We start from the raw sequence: 25238 nt of genomic DNA on the forward strand, positions 1-25238 counted from the left end.
AAAAGGAAGGTTCTGAAACCGGTTACGGAATGGCTCTCAGAGAGAAAGATCCCCTATTGCTGGGGGTACCCCAAGTACCTGTCGTTCACCTGGGAAGACAAACCCTGCTAGAGGCAGACAAGCTGCTGAACCTGGAAGCAGAAGAGGTTGACCCTGACAGAGTTACGCCCTCCGGACAGCCCTCCTCACAGGAGCTCAAACACTCCTGGACCCGAGTAGAAAGACGACGAAGGATCAGGAGCCCCCCGGCCAAAAGCAAACGGAACAGGGGGGACTGAAAGAAGCAGGATCCAACCTGTCTAACCTCCTAATAACCGACATGGATCCCTAGCTCGAGGTCTGGCCCGCACTCTATCGGCCTGGAACCAGAGCTCCACTGACCCTGAACGCCAGAAATAAATTCATGCTTCAGCGATTGACAGAAGAGGCTCAGCAGCCTCCACATAAATTGGTTGCGTTGGCCTCGCCGGATGCCCCGTTGGTTGAAGGCTGGCCCTGACAACCTAGTTTTGTTTTGGGGTGGGGTGTGGGGAGATGGAAAAGGGGGGAAATGAGAGCTTCAACAGGGGGCAAGCAACTCAATGAATAAACTGGGTCACTGGAGGCCTACTGGATAAAGCCACTAAAGGAATCTTCAAACATAGTCGTCCCAGATGATGGCCAACGTTAAGGAATTTACCATGATAACATAGAATGTTCAAGGTCTGAACTTACTGAGAAAACGCAAATCGGTTGAATGCAGGCTAGCTCAACTCGAAGCGGACATTGTATGCCTGCCAGATACTCATCTGCGGACGCCCGACGAAAAGCGGTGCAGCCCTCAACAATATCCCAGACGGTACTTTGCTTCGTCAGGCCAGAAGAAAAGGGACATTGCCATACACCTCAACCGCAAGGTTCCCCTAATGCAAATCACAATTAAGCGGGATCCAGCGGGGAGATACCCATTACTCAAGGGTCTACTGATTGAGCTCCCGATCACTATTGGAGTGATATACTGCCCAAATGATGCTCAGGACCGTTTCTTACGCAATGTCCTCCGGTTGATAACCACCTTCACAGAAGGCCCCCTGGTGATTGGCAGTGACTTTAATCTTACCCCAGACCCCAACATTGACAAAACACTTCGGCCTACTAGGGTTCACTTCGCCCGAGCACTGGGGATGGCAGAATTTATCAGGGAAACCGGAACCATCGATGTGTGGCGGCTCGCTAACAATGATGCACGGGACTACACATTCTCTTCACATATCCACGGGGGGTTTTTCAAGGATAGACTTACTTCTAACGTCCAGCGCGCTATTCCCATGTATTGAAGACATTCAGATTGTCCTCAGAGTAATATTGGACCATGCCCCAGTAACAGCCCGTCTGCGAGTTGAGGGCCTGCTGGCACCTCCACAAAGGTCTATATTTTGACAGACATAGCATCCAGCGTGAGCTATCAGACTCCCTCACAAACTACTTCCAGGAAAACGCAGCAAAAGGCACCTCTGAAGCTGTGGTCTGGGATGCGATGAAGCCAGTAATCTGAGGTATAGCCATCAACTGCACAGCGGCACTCAAGCAACGCCATCAACTCCAACTCTCCAAGCTAGAAGAAGAGGTGGCGAAATGAGAGGCAAACTTCAAAGAACGCCAAACGACGAAAGCAGGAAGGCACCAGTAATATTATTATTTAAACAGCAACAAGGCTAATCAATTGCTTGTACAAAAAACTCCGCACTCAGAACAATATACTCATCCTTCGAGACCGACACAGCAAGCCCTGTTGCGCAGAAGCGGAAAAGCTGGAGATCATTTCAGAACACCACAGGGACATCATATCAGGGGCCCCAACCAACAAGCAGGTGCAAGTTCACTACCTGTGCACCATTCAGACAGCCCTCCCCCCCCAACTGGACACCGTGGAACTTCCCATCACTACGGAGGAAGTGGCCGAGACCATCCGCTGCCTGAAGAACGAGGCTCTGGGCCCCGATGGAATCACTACCCAGTTCTATAAAAAACGTGTTCATATCTTGGCTCCCCACCTGGAATCCCTATTCAACACTTTCCTCTCATCTGGCAGCATCACCCCCTCAATGGAGGAATCCCTGACAGTACTAATATTGAAGCCCAGGAAAGACCCAGAACTCTGCTCTTCGTACAGACCCATCACACAGATGAATAATAACGCCAAGATATTTTCCAAGTTGCTAGCGCACAGACTAGCAAAAATCCTCCCGGAGTTGATCCATCCAGACCAGACGGGATTCATCCCAGGCCGCATCAAGATGGACAACACCAGGCTCACCCTAAACATCATTGAGTCAGTGAACAGAACAGGGGAGCACATGGCTATCCTGTCACTTGACGCCCACAAAGCGTTTGACATGCTGGACTGGAGGTACATAGAATAAACCCTGAAACACTTCGGCCCGAAATTCTCAAAATAGGCTCTGGCAAACTATCAATACCCCACCACGACTCTTAGAACAAACAGCGGCAGATCACCTAGGATCCAGATAACCAGAGGGACCCAACAGGGCTGCCCCCTGTTCCCGCTCATATTCGCTTTATCCATGGAGCCATACGCCTGCAGAATTCCCCAGAACCTGCGAATTCACGGTCTGGAAGTAAAAAGGGAAACCTACAAAACAGCCCTTTATGCGGACAGTGTACTGCTGACCCTAACTCAGCCAGAAACCTCCATGAACGCCCTCTGTCAAGAACTGGACAGCTTTGGGGCGGCGTCACGGGGACCCCTAGTGTACTTGTGGACTCCCTGGCGGCCAAGTTCCCCATCCCATGGGCAAAATACCATCTCAGCTATCTGGGAATCCAAATCCCGAGGAAAAAAGAGCGGGCGTATAAGCTGAACTTTCTGCCACTGTTTAAAGAGTGGCAGACTGACCTGATCCGCTGAAGTGTCCTGGATGGGGAGAATCACGGCAGTAAAGATGAACTTGATGCCGAGACTGCTTTACCACTGCACAGCCCTCCCTATCCCAGTCATTAAAAAAGATCTGCAGAAACTACAGACAAACATACTAAAATTTGACTGGGCGGGGAAGAAGCCAAGAATAGCCTGGAAGGTGATGCTTCGAAGCCTAGGGGCTGGCGGCCTGGGGGTCCCGGATGTCGATAGATATTGCCTTGAGGCGCAGCTCGCCCCGGCCTTCACTTGGACTATAGGCACCAATCGCCCACGCTGGCTGAAACTGGATGAAGACTGGTGCCACTACCCTCTAGTCACTTCCCCACATCGCTTGGCCCAAAAACCCTCCCAACGCGGCTCCCTGACAGCAACCAGAAACACGGTGGAGAGCTTGGAAGAAAGCAGCCCATCGATGGAACTGCACAACCACAGTTGGACTTTTGTCCACTACCTGGGAGAACCCTGACTTCACACCAGGGATTACTCCGAATAGCTTCGAAAGATCGAAGCTAGGAAGGCTAAGGCACATTGCAGACTTCTACGCTAATGGCACATTGCTCACGTTTAATGATAGCAAAGCAAAATTCCAAGTACTGGAGGGGGAGCAATTTCGCTACGTCTAGCTCAGACATTGGCTGTCCCATGACACGATCATATCGCACGGAAGAAGGGAGCTGACGGTGTTAGAGCGAACCCTGACAGCGCTCGGACCCAGTGGAAAAATCTTGACCCTATATTGGCTCCTGGACAGAGGAGACCCGGACAAGAATGAAGCCTATATGCAGAGGTGGGAACGGGACATAAGCAGGGAACTGGTAGTGGAGGAGTGGAGCCGCATCTGGGCAAGAATCCACAAGAGCTCGAAATGCGTCACCAATAAAGAGGGGGTGATCAAAATGTGGTACAGATGGTATTTGATGCCGGAGACGCTCAACAAAAGCAACCCTGCTATCCCATCGCAGTGCTGCAGATGCTGTGCAGACACTGGCACACTATTCCACCTGCTGTGGTCGTGCCCGAAAACTGCAAGGTTCTGGAAACAGGTACTAGAGCAGATCAAAATACTCACCAGCCTAATAATCCCGTGGGATCCAGGAATAGTCTTATTAGGGGATTTGGGAGACAGCCAATTCCCGATGACTGGGTGATTGGCAGACCTTCACATCTACTCATGGCAGCAAAAATCTCAATATCAAGACTATGGAAACACCCAGAAGGCCCAGCGGTCTCCATGTGGTGGACGAAGTGCTGAGACATCGCAGTTGCGTAAAACATATCCACCCTCCATGCAGGGAATAGGAGCAAGTTCTTTGCTATCTGGAAGCCCTTTTTGGACTATGCACAACAATTCCCTGGTGTAGTACGACAACCACCATCCCTCCGTTGGATAGCTAAGCTCGACTAACTAGGCTTGCACCCCCGCAGGGTGCACCCACACTCGTTTACCATACAAGTGACTCTGGAACAAAGCAGTGCAGCCCCCCACCTATCTGCCTTGACTCATCCGCCCCCATAGACACTAGACCAATTGCCTACCCTGGCAGCTGCCTCGTTTTGTGACTAAATGAACAGAAGCTCCCCACCCCCGCCCGAGATGCTTATCTCCAGATCCCCCTGCCTACCCCCCCCACGATGTTATGTTGGACATTTGGTTTCACGTGTGTTTTATTTGTGTTTATTTAGTCCATGTCTCATGATGACTTAAATAATGTACACATCTGCATATACATGTGATCAAAATCTCAATAAAAAGTCTTGTTGAAAAAAAAGGATTACAAAAAATTACTGAATATTTGCTGGTACCTCATTACTCCTAATGAGGCCTATTGTGAGTAAAGTGCTCACTTTTTTTATCAATACTTACTTTTTTATGAATTTGACTTTTGACATTGGGGAGCTTTTGAGTTTTGTTTTTTTCTAAATTTGATTTAATAATTTACAAGGCTGACCCAGTAGAACACAAAGTTATATTAACTTCCAGGTGCCCTTTTATATCCTCCTCTCGTTATCAATGCTGGAGGGTCTCTTATGTCATTGGGAGTATTATGAAAATACTGTATTAGGAATAGCAAGAACTAAGATGTTTATATTCAAGAAGGTCCCTCTTACTCTTGCTGTAATACCTTTTATGAACGTACGTAAATAAAAAGAATTGCAAGCATTAAATTCCTAGAAAAAAACGTTCCTCTTCCATCAATATTCTACTAGTCTCTCGTAAGCATGGTGACCCGCTTTCTTCTCCCTCATTCCTCACATCTGGAATTCAACTTTCAAATCAATTAGGGGCTTTATTGACCAATTTGGATTGTGTAGGTCAGATATCACTTTTCCATTCTGGTGTATTCTGTGTTCTATAAATGAACTAAATAAATGTGATACTAAAAAGAAATAATACATCTTTGACGATAGGCCATTTGTTAAAGAATACTTTTTCTAAACAGGAAAAAAACTTACAGTGGCCATCATCTCTTCTGTCAACTGTATGCATTCATCTGACAGGTTTTTGTTACTAGTTTCTTGAGCATCTGTTGCACACTTCAAATCGTCTACCTGGAAAAACAAATGCAAATAACAAAACAAATTAGTCACATATTGCAAAGGGAAACCATTTATTATATTACCTGTGTACCACCTTTGTAACTTTGACCTTGAATATGGCTACAGCACATTTTGTGAACTTTTTTGAATGTTTTTATAGTGAAAACTATCAATGTTGCACCTTTCATTGGATGGGAATTTCCATAAACCCAAAAGAAACACTCCTGTAGAGTAAATGTTTCAAAACTGATTAATGCCATTGGGTACTGTTAGACCACAAAAAATGAAAATCGAAAATCTATCGGGTATTTTGAAATTCTAAACATGTATTTATTTTTCAGTAATGCACACAACACCTAAAAAATAAACCTAGCCATGAGCAAAAACAAGACAATTTCAGTTTTTAGAGAGACAGAGCACCCCATACAATCAGGAAAATGAGAAAATGAGAGAAGTAAAACAATTACATTCAGAAAAAAACGAAGGTCGGTGGAAATTACAAAGCTCTGAAAAGTCTTACAAATGGCAACATGTGCCTCCAGAGATCTGAAAATTACACTAAATCAAAACATGTAAAAGAAATTATGAATTCCCGGCAACACACACAGGATAAAAAAAAGGGAAAACGGAAAAAAAAAAATCTGAATACAAATTAAAAATGGAATTAAAAGTTACAACCTACAAAAAGTAAATAAACGATGGGGAGGCCAAAATTAAGGCTAATAACACGAATCTAACCTCAAATCAAGTTATAGAAACATTTTGCAACACTCTGTATATATTTGGTAGGTTACATAAATGCTCATTCTTGTGAATCTGAGAGGTTATGGGTCTTGACCCTGTCAAGAGGGAGTAGGATCCTTCCCAACCTGGGGGAGGGATCCTACCAGAGCGTTTGCCTGGGTCAATCCTATGGGGGTTGGGGTGCCCCAGTGCCTTGCCCCCTCCAACCTCTGTTGTTTTGCATGGATATCGGTACCACTGCCTTTTCCACTGGCCCATGGTCTTTTTTGTTTGTTTCAGAACTCTAGCCTCCAGAAACCACTGTGCCAACAGATTACCATGCTGAATACAAGATGACCGCTGCATGTCTTATTCCACCAACAGCCACAAAAACACTCACAGCTAGACATCCTTCACTGGAAGGAAACAGAAAGGCCACTGCAGCAAACCCGTGCATCCCTGAATCGTGAAAACAGGGAGAACACCGGTGAATGGGAATAGGATGGGGCAAATCACAGACTTTTGGCCATGAAAGCTCTGCCCAAAAGAAGAGCACAGAGGAGGATTGGCCAAATAGAGCCGGTTAGAACCAATAGGAAGGGGAGTAGGTCAATACACAGATTGACACGAGTATAAAAGTCGCACATTAAGAGGAAACAATGAGGGGTGTTCGGTTGATGTTGGAAAGAGAGGACGAGGACCGAAATACCAGGAGATGGAGTGCGAAAGGTCAAGCAGAGTACTGAAAAAGTTGTGGGAGTGTTGGATGAAAGTCCGGGTAAGGTATGAGTGTGAGAGAGAGTGTAACAAAGCTTGAAAGACTGTAGTGATAATGATGTGTAGGTCAAAGTGTGTGAGGAGAGAAGGGAGCAGGGAGATAGGTGAGTGTGAGTGTAGGAGGAGGGGTGTATGTAGATAGTTACATTTGAGAGTAGGGGTAGAGTAAGAGGGAGCGATAGAGAATGTGAGAGGAAATTACAGGAGGATGATAGGAGAGAGAGAGTAGGTGTTGGTTGTCAAGATGACAGCCCTAGAGTGGGAAGCCGGGTCTTTAGGGGAGGGATATGTGATGAATCCAGTGGAGTCATCAATGATTTCCCCACAGTGAGCTCCTCCCATGTGGCCAGGAGACGGCAGCCGCTAACTGATCCTGACCCGAGGGAAAGCTATATGAAGGAAGATCACAAGGCAGGACACAACTGCCAGGGGGAGGTTGTGACTCCATGGGATAAAATGAGGTATTCCCCCTTTCCCATGAGGAAGACCCTACAAAACCCAAGTCCTTAATGGCTTGTTGTCATCCAACAGTTTCATCATATAGCAAACTCAGAAACCTTTCCTCTAAATCACTCTAGTCAGGCCCCCATCTATGACTCAAACACTCACAACTCATCCATATTATCTTCTGGTTTTGATGTGTCTAAGTGAGAATTTTGAAAAACCACATACAAGAAATCCAGTAACATCTATGGGCTTCAACTCCCATAAAACATCAGGCACATAGATGAGGACGGAGTTTATGCAAACCGAGAGAAGTCTGAAACGTGCAGGCTAGTTGTTTTACCAGACCTAAAGTGATAGTGACATTTAGAAATGGCAGATGCAGTACAGGTGGGAGCTGTGCAGGATAGCACAATGAACCCTGTGCTGGGGCTCCTGACCGCAGGGTGTCCAGATCGGTGAGGAGAGTCGGAACGGAAAGAAAGCTGCAGAGAGGCTGGAGGAAGAGAGGCTGGAGGCCGTGCAGGAACTCTAGGGAATACGACTGCCCAAGCAAACAGGGCGCTGCGGTCCAGGACAGCTGGCGGTTGATTGTAGGATGCTGACAGAGCGGCTGCACATTTGCAGCGTTGATGGGACAACACCGTGGAGGGGCGTGCAAGTTTGGGCATGCAAAGTAGACCTGGTGTGTCTGCCTAGAGCAGCAGGGTACTCCAGGGGGTGATGATAGCTGGCAGGGGAGTATACCAGGGGATCTGAAACCCCCATAGAAGGATTCCTGGCAGGGAAGTACACCAGACCATCCACAAATGATATAAGTATAAAGATTCTGAAATGTTTTGGAAGATATATGGCAGAGGAGTATACCATTGATCAGAGAAGCCTATGCAAGAGGTCCTGGCAGGCAGGTACACCAGGCACCTGAAGTGGTATTTGTATTTTGACATTGTGAGAACATACATGGCCGGGGAGTATACCAGGGAATCTGAAAGACCTATAGAAGGATTCTTGGCAGGGGAGTATACCAGAAGATATACAAACGTTGCAAGAAAGAATAGTTGGATAAAGAGACATTTTTTCCATCCTAACAAAAAATCCAAGGGGAGTGAGCCACCCTCTGGATCAAATGTTCTTTCCTTGGAAACCACTTTTGTTGGAGTTATCTTAATATTTCGGTTGTGAACAAATTTTGCTAATATCAAGTCAATGACATTTACTTGCACCCTTAGAATGTTTTGGACACAAGGACAGCATTTAAATTACTAAGTACTTGACACAGACAGATCTTTAGTTTTAGTTTTCTAGGTAGGGAAATTCCTCATTATGAATAGGGCTAGATAGGTGGTTGCGTTTTCTAACCCATTTCCGTTTGATAAAATGTCTGACTTTGAGAATAACATAACTTTGTGTCTGCCTCTCATTTTTGACCCCCTCACACAGGGGAAGTTGAAGAATATAAGGGAGGATAGTGGACGTAGAGGGAGGAGAGTGGAAGGAAAGAGAGGAAATAGTGTGAGAAGATCTGAAAGGGAGAGAGAGAAGGGAGTGGAAAGTGGGAGAGAGGACAAGAAAAGGATATATAAGGAGAGAGGTGAGATAGGTCTGAAGGGAGATTGAGGGAATAGAGTGAGAAAGAGAGGAACGGAGAGAGAAAAGGAGGGCGATGAAACAAAAAGAGGAGGAAGAGGATTAGGGAGAGAGAGAGAGAAAAAGAGTGTGACATTGGGGAAACATCATTCTAACATCATCAAACCCCAACCGGGAAAATCATCTGTGAGGAAACCCTTAGGAAGTCCCAGAGGGATAAAGATAGAGAAGGCTACGGACATTAGGCCCTCGCTGTTAGACCAAGTAAGTACTAGCCAATAGCAGTGGCTTGTCACTAGTGTTCTATTATACTGTGTTGGGTAGTAAGGACGCATGGCCTAGGGTGGGGAAAGCCCACAGAAAGGACGTAGATGAGACCATGGACCCCCCCCTTAGTCTAGGCTTCTTTACCATCATTCAACACACAAGAAAATAAAATACCTAAACATAATCTTCGGGGCTCTGAATTATTGAAGCCATCTGTTACATGAACTACGTTTAAAGAAGTGTGTGTGTGTGTCCGTGTGTGTGTCTGTCCTGAAAACAACATACTTTTTAAAAGGAACCTTTACGGCTTGTTTGATGAGGCAATGGAAGTAGCCTCAACCAAAATAGAAGAGTGATGGCTGGATGTTTTTCCAATAAGTCATAACCTCTGGCATTGCTCTGGGCAACACTCCACACCATAGTTTTCAACTTGTTATGCCACTACAGAAGGAGTGAGCACAACATCCATTTTAATTTAATGTTCTGCAACCTTGGTATATTGTAAACATTTTAATTATGTGAGGGGGAGAAAACAGCCTTTGGCAGTGGGTTGTTGGATTTTACTGATAATGAAAGGATGCCCATCACTAAAGACCTAGAACTCTCCCCTGCAATGTAAAGCAACTGTGCCCACCAAATTACGATTACTCAAAAATTAACATTTTAATACATTATTTAAAAAAAACAAATTACACTTGATGTACACAAAGGAATACACAGTTACTAATATTTAAAATCTAATATTAACATGATCTAATCTCAAGTGGCTTTTCATGTCCAAACATCTCAATACTCTTCAAATAGAGGAAGATCATCAAATGAATTGCTAACTATTATTACTTCTTCCATTCCACCATGAGGTCAATGAAATAAATGTCATGCCGCCGTCTTTTGGTGGTCGCTGGCGTTTATGGAAGGCTTGGCGTTGGCGGCGCCATTAGAAGTTCCGTGTGTTTTTTCTTTCACTTCCTAGTTTGGCGGTCTAGTCTTTTTCTTCTGTGTGTCTTTCCTTTCACTTCCTGGTTTAACGGTCTAGCCTTTTCTCTTGTTTCCGTATTTAACCACGCCCCTCTCTGGGCTCTGTGCGTTGCAACTTGTATCTTTCACTTTGTTGCCGTGCTACTGTGTTTCCAGTACTTTGCCTGTTGCATGTTTTACTCAGTACCTATAGCAGTATTCCTTTCTACTGCTTCTTCCCCTTCCTTGTATTTTCCTGTTTTTTCCGTTCTAACGGTTCCCGTGCCTTTCGGGGCTCCTCTATCACTTCCTGTTTTCCGGATCTCGTTCCGGTATCTGGCAGTGGTGTGTACTTCCATCCCGGTTCCTCGTGTTTCTCCTGCTTCAACTTCCACTATCCCGGACTTTGACTTCATCGGAAAGACTTTCCTGTCCTCACCTGCATTCCGGACTCACCAGTCAACTACTCCGGCACTGACAACAACATCCAGTGAGAGGTTTTTTTAAGCGGCTGCTTTTTTCCTCTCTTCCTGGCATCTTCGGGACAGGGGCCGACTGCTTCCCTGTTTATCAGGGAATCAGGGTGGCTTCTTCCCGCGGACGACCGTATCTCTTCACAAAGAAGAAAAAACCAAAGGACAAGTCCTACAGACGAGGAAGTCATCTGGAAGAGACAGGTGAGGAGAAAGGGGAGGTGGACTTAGACTTATCTGATTTGGAAGATTCTTCGTTATATCCCAGCACCTGTGACAATAAAGCCTGCATGTGTTTCAGCTAATGAACACTGCTTCAGGAGGAGACCCTGAATGATCTCGCAAGAAAGATTATTATTAAGTCCAATTATTTCTGAAAGAGGTGCCAAGAAGGTGCGGGTGGAGGAACTAGGAGCCTGTCTCTCCAATGAGGCAAACCTGGTGGGCCTGGATATTGGTCTACGATGGGTGATTTCTGAGAACAAATTAAATGAGCAGACCTTACAGTTGGCAATAAAATTGCTGTGACCACCGCCCCCTGGCTGACACTTAAGGAAACTAAACGCAGTGGCAGACAGACAAGGTCCACATAGCATTAGGCCTACCAAAATGTCAGATGGGCGCACTACACCCAGACTCTCCTGGAGGAGTTGAGTGGGGGGAGGAGCTGGAAACTCTGGGGATCAGGGTACCCAAGTTCTACAAGATACTTTCAAATCAGGGTGGTGAGGGTGGGTTGGGGTAGGAGAAGGGTGTACAAGAGAAGCCCGTCGCCACAGGGAGAGCCAGACACCGTGCTCAAGTAGAAATCTGACCCCCCTTGGTATCTGTGGAATCCGGGGAGGCTTTGGCTGGTCCAAACACTACATGGAGTGAGAGGTGGGGAAGAGCTCAAAGATGGATTTGGTGACTAATTGTTGAACCCCTCTGGCCTGTCTCTGCCTGGGGACCTCTTGTTGCCCTCAGATGCTTTCACTCCCCAGTAACTACTTCTCCTTGTGTACCGTGAGTTGTGATACTCCAAACCTTCCAGCTGGAATGGACTTTGGGCTATCTGGCATCTGCTAGGGTGTGTGGGGAAGGGGTGTCCCATGGAGAATAAATCTGGTGCTAAATGAAAGTGACTTTTTCTAGCTGAAGCTCATAGCAGCAAAGAGCGTTGTCTGGCTCCCTGGGATGTCGCTGGTAACACATCTTAGAAAATGAACCTATATGACTCACGCATTGAATCCAGTGTTGTAAGTGGATGTCACTGAAGAAGATATCAAAAGACATTACTACGGGATCTGCGCATGTGCTGGCCCATTGTCACCTGGGAGTATCACTGAAGGTGGAATAATACCACAAAGCACAAAAGAGTGTAAAATCAAGAAATCTGACCTGGAGAGTCTTCTTGCTAAACTCTGCTGAAGGACTCCGAACAGCAGTATTTTGGAAATTACGAAAATATGTTGCTGTGTTATGAGAAAGAGTCGTGGAAAAAAATTATAGCAGATAATGCATCTAAATCTCAGGCAATCGAGACTGTGATTGATTAATTCAGTCAACGTTAATTGAACTTGCCCCGACAAGGTGAAGACCAGGAGAACAGGTCACAAAGAGAGAACTTTTGTATCAAAAATCTTGAGGGAGAAGTTCAGGACACTGTGGCATTTATGACAGACATTATGGCCCATTTGTTGGCTATCCCCCTTGCTGGCTATCCCGAAAAGAGAAGGTTCCCAAACATAGAGCACACAGAGTTGGCAAGAAGAGAGCAACTGTGCAAAACAAACATTAGGATACAGTGGTCAAATTCCACAGGTTTACCCAGAACAAGTTACTTACCGCTGGTAACGTTCTTTCGACTGGATGGTCCTCCAACCTATTCCTCATCTTTGAATTTTGTATTGTATTTTGTTATACTTTATATAGCGCATCTAACCAAAGCGCTTTACAGAGAACAATTGACTGTACATTTAAAACAGTAATGCAAAACAGTGTTCAGAGTCAACCAGTAACAATGAAACAGACGACTGAAGTAAGTGCGTTTTTAAAGAAGAACCGAACAGGGAATAAGAGGTAATAGAGCAGCGAGAACGAGGAAGAAGGTTCCAGTGAAGGAGAGCAGGAAGTTGGAAGGATCGAAAGCGGGATGTTGTGCAAGGGACACTAAGTCGAAAGAGACCAGCAGAGCGGAGAGAAGTAGAATAGAATGAGAGAAGAGATGCAAGATAGTTGGGGGCAAGACTGTAGAGAGATTTGAATACTAAATAAAGGAAATTGTACTTGTGCTGGGAGTGGAGAGAGTCCCATCCAAGTGAGGCAAGAGACGAGGAAATTGAGACCCGATGTGAGAGAAGCCAAAGTGAAGGTATAGAAGAAAGGTACATTGATTTAAGAGGAGCAAGACGTGAGCAGGAAAGGCCAAAGAATAGAACAGAGCAGTAAAAAAGTCAGGAAAAGACTAACGAGGATACAAGAAGCTTTGTGGAGTGAAAAGTAAGAAAAGGGCAAATTGTATGTATGTTGTAAAGGTGAAATTGACAGGCACGCGAGGTAAGAGATGTGAGGGGCAAAGGAAAGATTAGCGTCGAAGTAAAGTCCAAGATTGCGAGCAGTGAGGAAAGAAAATAGAAGGAGGGAGGGACGGGGATTGAAGAACATTAGCGGGAAAGAATAGAACTTCAGTTTTTCAAGCATTTAGAGTGAGGAAGCGAGAGGCCATCCAGGCTTTGATGGCAGTGAGGCAAGATGAAAGAGTGTGATGAACATCAGTAGTGAAAGATGAGATGCAAATGAAAAAGCTGAGTGTCATCAGCATAAAAATGATGTGAAACTCCAAAAGGTGAAATAATAGGAGCAAGAAAGGAAGTGTACAGAGGAAATAGAAAGGGACTAAGAACTGATCCTTGAGGAACTCCGTGGGCAAGAGGAAAGGAAGAAGAGGTGTTGCCATCCCAGCATACGGCAAATGTGCAGTGGGATAGTTAGGATGAAAACCAGGATAGAACAGATCCACGGAAACCAAAAGAGGAGAGAGAGTCAAGAAGCAGGGAGTGGTCCATGTTAGGGAGAATTCTCTGTTTAGGCTGAATTTCCCTACCTAGTGAGTCCCCCAGCAGCTTTGCTGGATTTCTGGGGTTTAATTTTTTTCTCCTGCCAAGAGTGAGACTCTTTTACCCTCACTCTTGGACATGTTGAAGTGTGTTTTCTTGGTTAAACCTTGTGTTGAATGGGCTATGGGGTCTTTTACTCCATAGGGCCTCATGTATTTTTGTGATGTGGGTTACACAGCACCCTCTGTGCCGTGACCCAGGGGTGTCCTAGGGACTCCCCAACATAGACTCCATACCCTGGGACTGACTACTGTCTCCCAGAGCATGTAAAGTCACCAAAGACTTTGCTAGTCTTGAATCCTGAACAGAACCAGTACAAACCATCATATTGTGGACGTACTGGCTGGGGCAATTCGATTGCCCCAGGGTCTGTTAGTCGAGGGGGCACGTCTCCGTCCCCCCTGATCGAGTTTTGGCTGGTGGCAGTGGAAACTACTTTTTATATTCAACCGCGAATATTTCCCTATGGGATTTCCCATTGTTTTAGGCTAACACATTTAATTATTTATTTACGGTAGCCTTAAACATACCGCCGGTTTATATATTTATTTTTATAACTCCGGTTGGGACTTTTTGCCAAAACTTGATTCTAAAATGGCGTTGGTGTTCGCCTCTGTAACTCTGACCCAAAGTGGAGCCCTTTGTTCCACTTTTGGCGGGCTTCTCCACAGAAGCCCTCCAAAGTGGTGCCACTCTGTCTGGGGTACTTAGGAGGGGTGGAGGGGGATTTAGGCACCCTGGACTGAGTTACCTTGGTAACTCAAGTCGCGCTCCGTCCTGATTGGCCCAAGTGGTGAGCCGCCCGGCTCACCACTTAGCATGTTTGAGTGACAGCTAGGCTGGGTGAATGGGGGTTTGCTGCATAAAAGCAGGGCTTTGGGGACTGGGACTTCAGAAGTCGCCACAGGACCAAGAATCCGACGAGGGAAGAGCTGAGCCGACCTGCTTCGACGACACCACCCGGTGGAGCCCTGCTGAACCGTCTCACCACTTTTTCCCGACGACCGAGGAGAACTCTTAACGGAGTGGCTCCTTCCCTTGACTGGTGGGGACAACCAGTTTTCGCCTTCTTTCCGTTCTTTGAGGTATCTCGTGGCCGCCTTGCCTGTGCCAAGCACCCCGGCAACCGGAATACCACACTTTACCCCCATACCGCGAAAGTCGGTACCAACCCTTTAACCGGAGGACTCCGCGGCTGGTTTCTTCCCGGGCAGTGCAACGACCCTCTTCTTCTGCTCTTCAGCGAGAACTTCTTCTCCCCTGACCGACGTCGAGCCCTGCTGCCACTGCCTGGAACAACTGCCACCGCTGGAGGATCCTTTCCGCTTAAGGTACTGTGTTCTGCCTGGCTTCCCTTGCTACCGACTGTACGGGGTAGATTTAGTCCCCGGCTTTCGAACCTGGGAGTGCCTGGGACACTTTGGCTAAACTTTCTGAGCCACTCTAACCTCTTTTTGACTCTTTGCAAGACTTTGAATCTCTAACTAACAGTGTGATCTTGGGCACATTTTCGCTCCGGCTACTCTAAGAGTGGGCCCTGCCTAGTGACTTTTGCTCACCTGTGACTTTATTCTTCTTTAAGCCTATTGCAAGTGCTCTGGACCTTAGAGTGGTGTGTCTAACCCATTTCTGCTTTTTCTCTCCCTTTCTTGGAAACTACTAGAGTGTCATCTAACGTTAAGCACTCACCTCTGTTTTAATTAAGTGGTGTTTACTTAGAGTTGTCTAGATAGGAGAAAGGATTGAATCTACTTTCATTATAACTGTGTTGAAGTGCTTTTACTATATTTTTGCTAGAGTGTTTTTAACTTATGTGTATTTTAAATAAATAACTATATACTTTTGAAACCAAGCTCTGGTCAGTGTTTGCTTGTGCTATTGTGTTTTGGTACATATTGTGTATACTTTACATACTGCCTAACTCTTCTTGAGAGAAGTCTGACTGCTCAGCCACAGCTACCAGGTAAATCTGGGTGGTACAGACTGCTACCAAAGGGGTTTACTGCTCTACCTGTAGTCTTAAATCTTTTGCAGTGTTCCCCAAGGGAACTGCACAGGTTTCTGCCTAACACTGGTGTACAGCGGTGGGATTTGTATTGAGTATACATTTTATTGTGCTTTAGATACCTTAGTGCAACTAACCACAAAGCTTAGCACTGAAAAAGTAAAAACCTCTAACATGTCAGTTATAGAAAGCTATAGTCAAGAGTCCCTTGCAGCCAAAACTGCTGATTGTTTAAGAGTGCTCTGTAAACATAAGGATCTCCTGACTAAGGGCAAGAAAATGGAGCTGATTGAAAGATTGTTAGCTAACCAAAGTCTGGGTGATGGTTCAGAGGAGCCTACCACTCCAGCAACTGTAGATGACAGTATTGAAGTTAACATGGAGCAAAATGTTGATGATTCTGAGGAAGAGTCAGAAGAGGAGGGTGAGGCTGTTGTAACTGTCCCCCCTAGGCCTCTGCCTGCTCTACCTGCTGTACCTACTGGACCTTTACCAGGTCCCACATTTAGTCCTCAGTACTTTGAACTGGAGAAAATGAAGCTAGAATTGGAGTATAAGAAACTTAATGCTCAAACTGACAAAGAACTAAGGCTAAGGGAAATGGAGCTCAAGTATGACTTAGAAATGAAGAAATTATCTGTTGAGAATGTTTCTCTCTCTGGCTCCTCTAGAAGTTCCAGTCCTAAAAGACCCCGGATGCCTAAAGAATTGGTTGGTATGTATGAGCCTAAGTTGGATGTGTTGGATTGGTTGTCTCTGTTTGAATATAATCATGGGCTCCAGAACATCACAGGAAATGACTTACTCACCTGGTTGTTCTCTAGGCTTCCCCCTGTTGCAACTGATGTGGTAATGGAGATGGGGGAGGAGGATAGGAAGGACTATGAATGTGTGAAACTAGCTTTGATAGCTAGGTTTGGGAAGACCCCTTCCCAGTATCTTAAGAGGTTTAGGAACCTCAAAAAGCATGATGGTACCCCTTGGGCTACCTGGGTGAGTGAATGTTTGAAAAACTTAGAGGGATGGATTAAGGGTTACAAGGTGAACACTTATGAAGGTATGAAGAATTTGTTTATGTTGGAGACTATTTATGATGCCTGCTCTCCTGAGCTCAGACAACACTTGGCTGATTCCAAGGAATTAGATTCCCGGAAACTGGCTAGGGCTGCTGACTTGTGGGTTGCCAACAGGGCCACTCACAAGGATTCTGGGGTAACTCAGAAGAAGGATGGGGAGAAACAGCCAAAAAAAGACTCCAAAGAGAATTCTAATAATTCCTATCCCAAAGAGGGCCCCAAACCACAAAATAACCAGGGTAAGCCACATGGGAAACCTAGTCAGGCTACTGTACCTTCTGGCCACAAGCCAGAAGGAGGTCAGAACAAGCCACCCTTCCATAGAGCATTTGGACAATGCTATGTCTGTCAGGGTACTGACCATATCAAAGGAGATCCCAAGTGCAAGGGTAAACCTGCAGGGATCAGCACAGTCTCCTTAGCCTTCACTCCTGAGGATGAAGTACAGATGGCTAGTGCCCACTTTGAACTCTTTGCTGAAGAACCCTTGGGTCTTCAAGCAACTGTAAACTTAGAGCCTATGGGTCTGGTTAGTCCCCAGAATAGGGTTGTGTATAACTCCCTACCTGTTAACTCTAAGGTGTATTATGTGGACAGTGTTCTTGTCAATGGCCAGGATACTCCTGCCAGGAGAGACACTGGGGCCAGCAGAACAGTAGTGGATGAAAGCTTCTTTCAACCTGAAGATGTGGCCAAAGCACCCAAAGGTCCCACTAGGATGTCTGGAGGCCCTGTCCAAATGGTTCCTATTCTACCAGCCCTCATTCAATGTAACAACATGACAGTAAGGATCCCTGTCAGTGTTCAGGCTGAGGTACCTGGGAAGGTCCTGTTAGGGAATGACCTAAGAACTCTAGGAGTAGTGTCACATACCCCCAGGCCCCCCAGTATGGAGAAGCAGAACTTAACCAAATTGGCTAGAAAGGCTACCTTGAAGGACCCTTCTAAGCCTGTGGGACCCTCTACTGAGAACCCCACTACAAGCCCTGGGTTTAGTAAGTTGACCTCTGACCCAGGCACCTTTCCGGATAGTATGCTAGGAACATGGGAGCCCCAACCAAGCTCCATCATTGTTCCCCTAGTCTCAGAGTCTCTGACTCCCCCTGCTTCTGAGGAAGAGGTGGATAGACCAACTAGGCCCCTATCTGGACCCGAGAGAACTGGTAATTCTCAGTGCTGGTGGAAAACCAGAAAAGAAAAGTCTAAGGCCAAAAACCTTCAGACTGTTGGACCTTCTACTGAAGACCCCAACTCAAATCCTAATATTAGGGGGGGAACTCCTAAAATAGGTAAGGGTAGATCTAAGAGGAAGGGGAAGCAGGTACATTGCCTAACCCCAACCCCTCCAACCAAGAGGCCTAAGACCCAACCTGCTCCCACAAGAGAGGTGGTGAGGAACCTTGGAGGCCCCTCTAGATCTAAGGGAATCCTTTATAAGGACCCCTTGAAAAAGCCTAACATAGGTTCAGAAGTTGTACCAACTTCTGAGGGACTGGTCAACCAGATCCCCTATAACAAAAAGACTGATGTTCCTCAAAGGGTCTGTAGGTCCGTTAGCTTACAAAAGAAAACCTTTGAGTTCACCATTGAGCACAGGTCAGGGTGTCACCATCAAAATGCTGATGGACTCTCTAGGATGTATATCATCGACTAGAGGTATGAGGTTCATCCAGGAGTGGATTAAATCCTCCTGTCCCTTAGTCTGGGGGGGGCGAGTGTTAGGGAGAATTCTCTGTTTAGGCTGAATTTCCCTACCTAGTGAGTCCCCCAGCAGCTTTGCTGGATTTCTGGGGTTTAATTTTTTTCTCCTGCCAAGAGTGAGACTCTTTTACCCTCACTCTTGGACATGTTGAAGTGTGTTTTCTTGGTTAAACCTTGTGTTGAATGGGCTATGGGGTCTTTTACTCCATAGGGCCTCATGTATTTTTGTGATGTGGGTTACACAGCACCCTCTGTGCCGTGACCCAGGGGTGTCCTAGGGACTCCCCAACATAGACTCCATACCCTGGGACTGACTACTGTCTCCCAGAGCATGTAAAGTCACCAAAGACTTTGCTAGTCTTGAATCCTGAACAGAACCAGTACAAACCATCATATTGTGGACGTACTGGCTGGGGCAATTCGATTGCCCCAGGGTCTGTTAGTCGAGGGGGCACGTCTCCGTCCCCCCTGATCGAGTTTTGGCTGGTGGCAGTGGAAACTACTTTTTATATTCAACCGCGAATATTTCCCTATGGGATTTCCCATTGTTTTAGGCTAACACATTTAATTATTTATTTACGGTAGCCTTAAACATACCGCCGGTTTATATATTTATTTTTATAACTCCGGTTGGGACTTTTTGCCAAAACTTGATTCTAAAATGGCGTTGGTGTTCGCCTCTGTAACTCTGACCCAAAGTGGAGCCCTTTGTTCCACTTTTGGCGGGCTTCTCCACAGAAGCCCTCCAAAGTGGTGCCACTCTGTCTGGGGTACTTAGGAGGGGTGGAGGGGGATTTAGGCACCCTGGACTGAGTTACCTTGGTAACTCAAGTCGCGCTCCGTCCTGATTGGCCCAAGTGGTGAGCCGCCCGGCTCACCACTTAGCATGTTTGAGTGACAGCTAGGCTGGGTGAATGGGGGTTTGCTGCATAAAAGCAGGGCTTTGGGGACTGGGACTTCAGAAGTCGCCACAGGACCAAGAATCCGACGAGGGAAGAGCTGAGCCGACCTGCTTCGACGACACCACCCGGTGGAGCCCTGCTGAACCGTCTCACCACTTTTTCCCGACGACCGAGGAGAACTCTTAACGGAGTGGCTCCTTCCCTTGACTGGTGGGGACAACCAGTTTTCGCCTTCTTTCCGTTCTTTGAGGTATCTCGTGGCCGCCTTGCCTGTGCCAAGCACCCCGGCAACCGGAATACCACACTTTACCCCCATACCGCGAAAGTCGGTACCAACCCTTTAACCGGAGGACTCCGCGGCTGGTTTCTTCCCGGGCAGTGCAACGACCCTCTTCTTCTGCTCTTCAGCGAGAACTTCTTCTCCCCTGACCGACGTCGAGCCCTGCTGCCACTGCCTGGAACAACTGCCACCGCTGGAGGATCCTTTCCGCTTAAGGTACTGTGTTCTGCCTGGCTTCCCTTGCTACCGACTGTACGGGGTAGATTTAGTCCCCGGCTTTCGAACCTGGGAGTGCCTGGGACACTTTGGCTAAACTTTCTGAGCCACTCTAACCTCTTTTTGACTCTTTGCAAGACTTTGAATCTCTAACTAACAGTGTGATCTTGGGCACATTTTCGCTCCGGCTACTCTAAGAGTGGGCCCTGCCTAGTGACTTTTGCTCACCTGTGACTTTATTCTTCTTTAAGCCTATTGCAAGTGCTCTGGACCTTAGAGTGGTGTGTCTAACCCATTTCTGCTTTTTCTCTCCCTTTCTTGGAAACTACTAGAGTGTCATCTAACGTTAAGCACTCACCTCTGTTTTAATTAAGTGGTGTTTACTTAGAGTTGTCTAGATAGGAGAAAGGATTGAATCTACTTTCATTATAACTGTGTTGAAGTGCTTTTACTATATTTTTGCTAGAGTGTTTTTAACTTATGTGTATTTTAAATAAATAACTATATACTTTTGAAACCAAGCTCTGGTCAGTGTTTGCTTGTGCTATTGTGTTTTGGTACATATTGTGTATACTTTACATACTGCCTAACTCTTCTTGAGAGAAGTCTGACTGCTCAGCCACAGCTACCAGGTAAATCTGGGTGGTACAGACTGCTACCAAAGGGGTTTACTGCTCTACCTGTAGTCTTAAATCTTTTGCAGTGTTCCCCAAGGGAACTGCACAGGTTTCTGCCTAACAGTCCACTGTGTCAAAAGCAGCAGTTAAGTCAAGAAGAATGAGAACAGAAGAGTGTTTTGAGTAGCGAGCTGTGAGAAGAGTTAAGTATGGAAGTCAAAGCTGGTAGAGTGACAAGGCCGAAAACCAGATTGAGTAGGAGGACGAAAGAATAGGTAAGGCTCACCAAGCTGATCAACTTATCCTTTGATGAGGGTACGGTTCCATCTGCCTTGCAATCAGCATGGATAACCCTGTTACTGAAAAAAGACAACCTATATCCAGCTAATAATGATAACTATCGACCCATTATCAAGGTACCTTTTATTCAGAAGGTCCTTGACAAGCTTGCATATATCCAACTCCAAGCTCATGTTGAAGAGCATAACATCCTGGGCACTCGTCAATCAGGTTATAGGGCTAGTCATGGTACAGAGACTGCTATGCTCGACCTTAAGTCCACCCTGGCGAGCATAGCAGATAAAAACCAATCTGCTCTGTTGATGCTATTAGACCTCTCCGCAGACTTTGATCTTGTTGATCACACCCTTATAGTGACAGGCTTGGAGAGGTCTCAAACTGTTGCACCTTGGCATTGAAACAAATCGCCTCCCTCTTAGGACCACGTACAGTGAGGGTTTGTGTTGGCAACAATCACTCTACTCCCATCCCACACACTTGCGGTGTTCCGCAGGGATCTTGCCTGTCGCCGTTACTTTTTAACTTGTATATTCGGCCACTGTTAGATCTACTAAACAGCCTGGGTGTCCAATATACAAACTATGCAGATGACTCGCGGGTTGTTATTCAGCTTAGTGGCCATTACAAGAATGACGCAGCAACCCTCAACAACATCTAGATATGTTTTTTTTGGGGATAGGTACAGGTACAACTTCTTCTGTCGGCAACCTTATTTATTTTTTGGCCTTTCAGCTGTGTCGCATTCATGTGGCAATTTTTTTGGAGGAACCAGTCCCCTACCTCCTTGGTTTGTAGAAAGAGCGCGTGGTTAGCCACACAATGAATTGCGCCACACACAAGTTTCAGAAAAAGTGTGAATTTCTTTATATTTAATAATTTGAAGCCCTCTGGTTTACATGTGTTTCGGTTGCTCAAGAGCCTTTTTCAAAACAAACAATTTGGGCATTAAAACAGATAATTCATATCCATGTTCATGTTCTTGCTCCATTTTCTTTCACAAAGTAATTCCTGGGTAAATCCCTTGTAACTCTTCCTGTCCACATTACTCGCGTCGGCTCTGCACATCAATGACAACTCTGCGCTCTGCTGTCCACAGCGCTGATACATTCCAGGCTGGACTATTGTAATAGGCTGCTGACCGGCATCACTGCTGTCAATATACAGGCACGCCAGGTCATACAGAACAACGCTGTGCGCACCATTTTCAAACTATCGTGTCGCACACACATCTCTTCACTCGGAAAAACTCTACACTGGCTTCCCATAAGGCAAAGAATTTCTCACAAAGCGCTCACTCTGACTCATAAATGTGTGTCTCTCACAAGTCCTGTATATCTATCAGAGTGTATTAAGATCAAGCCTAATAATAGGAATCTTCGTTCTACCACGGTCATGGTACTTGTTCAGCCGAGATTCAAACTGGCCCGGTTCGGTGGCACTAGCTTTGACACTCAGGCTCCTACTCCCTGGCACGTGCTCTCGGCAGCTATATGCCAAATACAGAACTACCCTCTACCCAGAATAACCGGCCTAAGCTTCTGCTCGCGCACTCTCCCGCCTGCTTTCCGTTTGTGCGTCCCGTCGTTGTTTTATGTGCGCCCTGAGGCCTGAGGGCATGTGGCGCGTAATAAGAATGAAAATAAATGAATAGGTCAGAGATGAATGTTGAGATTTGAGAGTAAACAAGACGCATCTTGGACATGTAATGTCCAGCTTAAGCTGCTTTGGAAAACTTTTTCGGCAGAGGGCGCTGTGTGTCGATGGCGTTGAGTCGATGTCCCTCGAAGGCCTCCGTCGAGGGTGACGTCATCAGAGATCATATATAGCACGCACGGCGGCCGTTGGCCTCAGTTCTGTTTTTCCTCCTCCTCATGCAGCAGGGATGTCCAGAAATATGGGGATGACAGTACTCAACGTTGGTGGAGCGGAAGCTGTAATAGCATGGGAAATTCTACAGAGGGGTAGGTTGGGAGGGCGATGAGGAATATGTTGGAGGAACATCCAGTCGAAAGAACGTTACCAGAGGTAAGTAACTTGTTCTTCGAATGGATTGTGTCCTCCAATGTATTCCTCATCTTTGACAGACTCCCAAAGCAGTGTTTATAATTGGAGGAGGGAGTAGAATTCTACATACTATACATTTTCCAGGGCAGAGTAAAGTACTGTTTTGCCAAAAGCAAGATCTTGAGAATGGGAAGCACCCAGGGCATAATGTTTTGTGAACGTGTGTATTGTTGACCACGCTGCAGCGTCACAAATATCCCTAATAGGAACTCCCCTTTGCAGGGCTGTAGACGTGGCCGTGCCCCTAGTGGAATGAGCTCACAAGCCTTCAGGAGGGTCTTTCCCTGCAAGCTTGTAGCACTCAGAAATTGCCAAAATTATCCACCTAGATAAGGTCTGTTTGGTAACAGCCTGACCTAGTTTGTGTCCTGTATACCTGATCGTCAAACCGAATTTTGGATGTTCTTGAAATGTAAAAGCTTAATGCTCTTGTAGGATCTAACCTATGAAGTCTTTCTGCCTCCTTACCAGGGTGAGGTGGAGGGTAGAAGGAAGGCAGGACAATTTTCTGGTTCAAATGAAAATCTGAAATGATTTTCGGTAAACATGAAGGTTTGAACTTCAAGTCAAACTTGTCCTTGTAGAAGACTGAAAAGGGTGGCTTTACTGACAGTGCCTGCAACTGACTCACTCTGGGAGCTGATGAGAGAGCAACCAATAAAATCGTTTTAAAGGTCAACAACCTTAGGGGACACGTGTGAAATGGTTCAAAGGGTGCACACATTAAGAATTTTAAAACCAAATTTAGGTCCCAAAGCGGAACATGGAAGGGAGAATGAGGATACACATTAGTGAGTCCTTTTAAAAATTGAGTCACTAGAGGGATTTTGAAATAAGAACATTCCTCTGACGAGCGCTTAAAAAGGGATAGCGCAGCCAAAAAGCCTTTATGGTACCAATCTGGAGCCCCAAATTGGCTAAGGATAGAAGGAATAAAACATTGAGTGTTTTATACAGGAAAGGATCCACATTCTTTTCTTTGCACCAGTTGCAAAACTTGTTCCAACGGCAAAATATTTTGTTGCTGGTCTTCTAGCCGAAAGCAACACCTACATACTGGCATGTGGGAGGTCCCAATCCTCATATCTCAACCTTTCAGAAACCAAGCGTGAAGGTTGAGAATATTGACCTGTGGATGAAGAACCAGACCCTACTCTTGTGAGCGAAGATCCTCTCTCCGGGGAATACGTACGAGGACAGATCGACATGTCTAGAAGGTCTGGGTACCACGTTCTACTGGACCAATCCGGGGCAATTAGGATCATGTGCTTTCTGAACTTTCTCAACCTCCTGATCATGTGACGAATGACGGGGACTGGAGGAAACGAGTACAGGAGTGGAAACTCCCAGTCCACCACAAACGCATCTCCTAGAGCTCCTCTTGGAGGAACTTCCCTGGAGCAATACAGGTCGCACTTCCGGTTCACCCCGGTCGTGAACAGATCCACTTGAGGGGTTCCCCAAAGGGTGAAGATCTCTTGAAGGACTTCCTAAACTAGTTCCCACTCGTGGGAGACTGTGCTCTGCCTGCTCAGAGTGTCCGCTGCCGTGATCTCCTCTACGGCCAGGTGAACAGCCGATAAAGATATTCCTTCTTGAATTGCCCAGTACCAAAGCAGCATTGCCTCTCTGCACAGTGGTAGTGACCCTACACCTCCTCTCTTGTTGCGGTAGTACATGGCCACTGTGTTGTCTGTCATCAGGACATTCTTCCCCTGTACAGAGGGCAGGAAGGCCTTCAGAGCCAGTCTGATTGCCCTCAGCTCCAAAAGATTGATATGTAGTTTGGACTCTGATGGAGACCAACGACCGCTGACTGTCAAATCGTTGGCACGGGCTCCCCGCCCCGTGAATGAGGCGCCCGTCACTACTCTAATCTCCGGCCATGGTTGCCAAAAGGGTTCTCCCTTCAGAATATTTTCCTCGCAGGCCCACCACAGAAGATCCTTTGAGACCTTGGGTTAAATCTGAAGTCGGTCCGATATCTTTCCTGAGAATTGGGACCATTGTGTTCTTAGAACCCATTGAAGGGATCTCATTCTCAGGGGGGATTCTGGCACCAGAAAAATGCAGGATGCCTTGAGGCCGAGCAACCTCAAGAATTCGAAGGCCGGAAGATTCTGGGCATTCAGAAATTTGGATACCATCTGAAAAATGTCTTGAGCCCTCACCTTGGGAGGCAAGCTCTTTCCCAAGGAAGTCTCTAGCACAGCCCTGATGTATTGGAGCTGTTGGGAAGGTGTCATATGGGACTTCTTGTAATTGAGGGAGAAGCCCAACCTGTGAAGCAAGT

General features: G+C 46.3%; 1 protein-coding gene across 2 annotated transcripts in view; it reads right to left on the bottom strand.

Moving 5' to 3' along the window:
* Positions 1 to 25238, bottom strand: part of CCDC178 (coiled-coil domain containing 178) — a 3486252-nt gene that overhangs the window by 2197941 nt on the left and 1263073 nt on the right. For both annotated transcript variants that reach the window (XM_069620987.1, XM_069620986.1), the window contains exon 11: positions 5375 to 5470. In XM_069620987.1, coding sequence (XP_069477088.1) covers positions 5375 to 5470 — 96 coding nt within the window. The remainder of the gene's footprint in view (positions 1 to 5374; positions 5471 to 25238) is intronic.

Source organism: Ambystoma mexicanum, chromosome 5q (genome assembly GCF_040938575.1).
Source record: "Ambystoma mexicanum isolate Mex_15411 chromosome 5q, UKY_AmexF1_1, whole genome shotgun sequence".
Classification (NCBI taxonomy): domain Eukaryota; kingdom Metazoa; phylum Chordata; class Amphibia; order Caudata; family Ambystomatidae; genus Ambystoma; species Ambystoma mexicanum.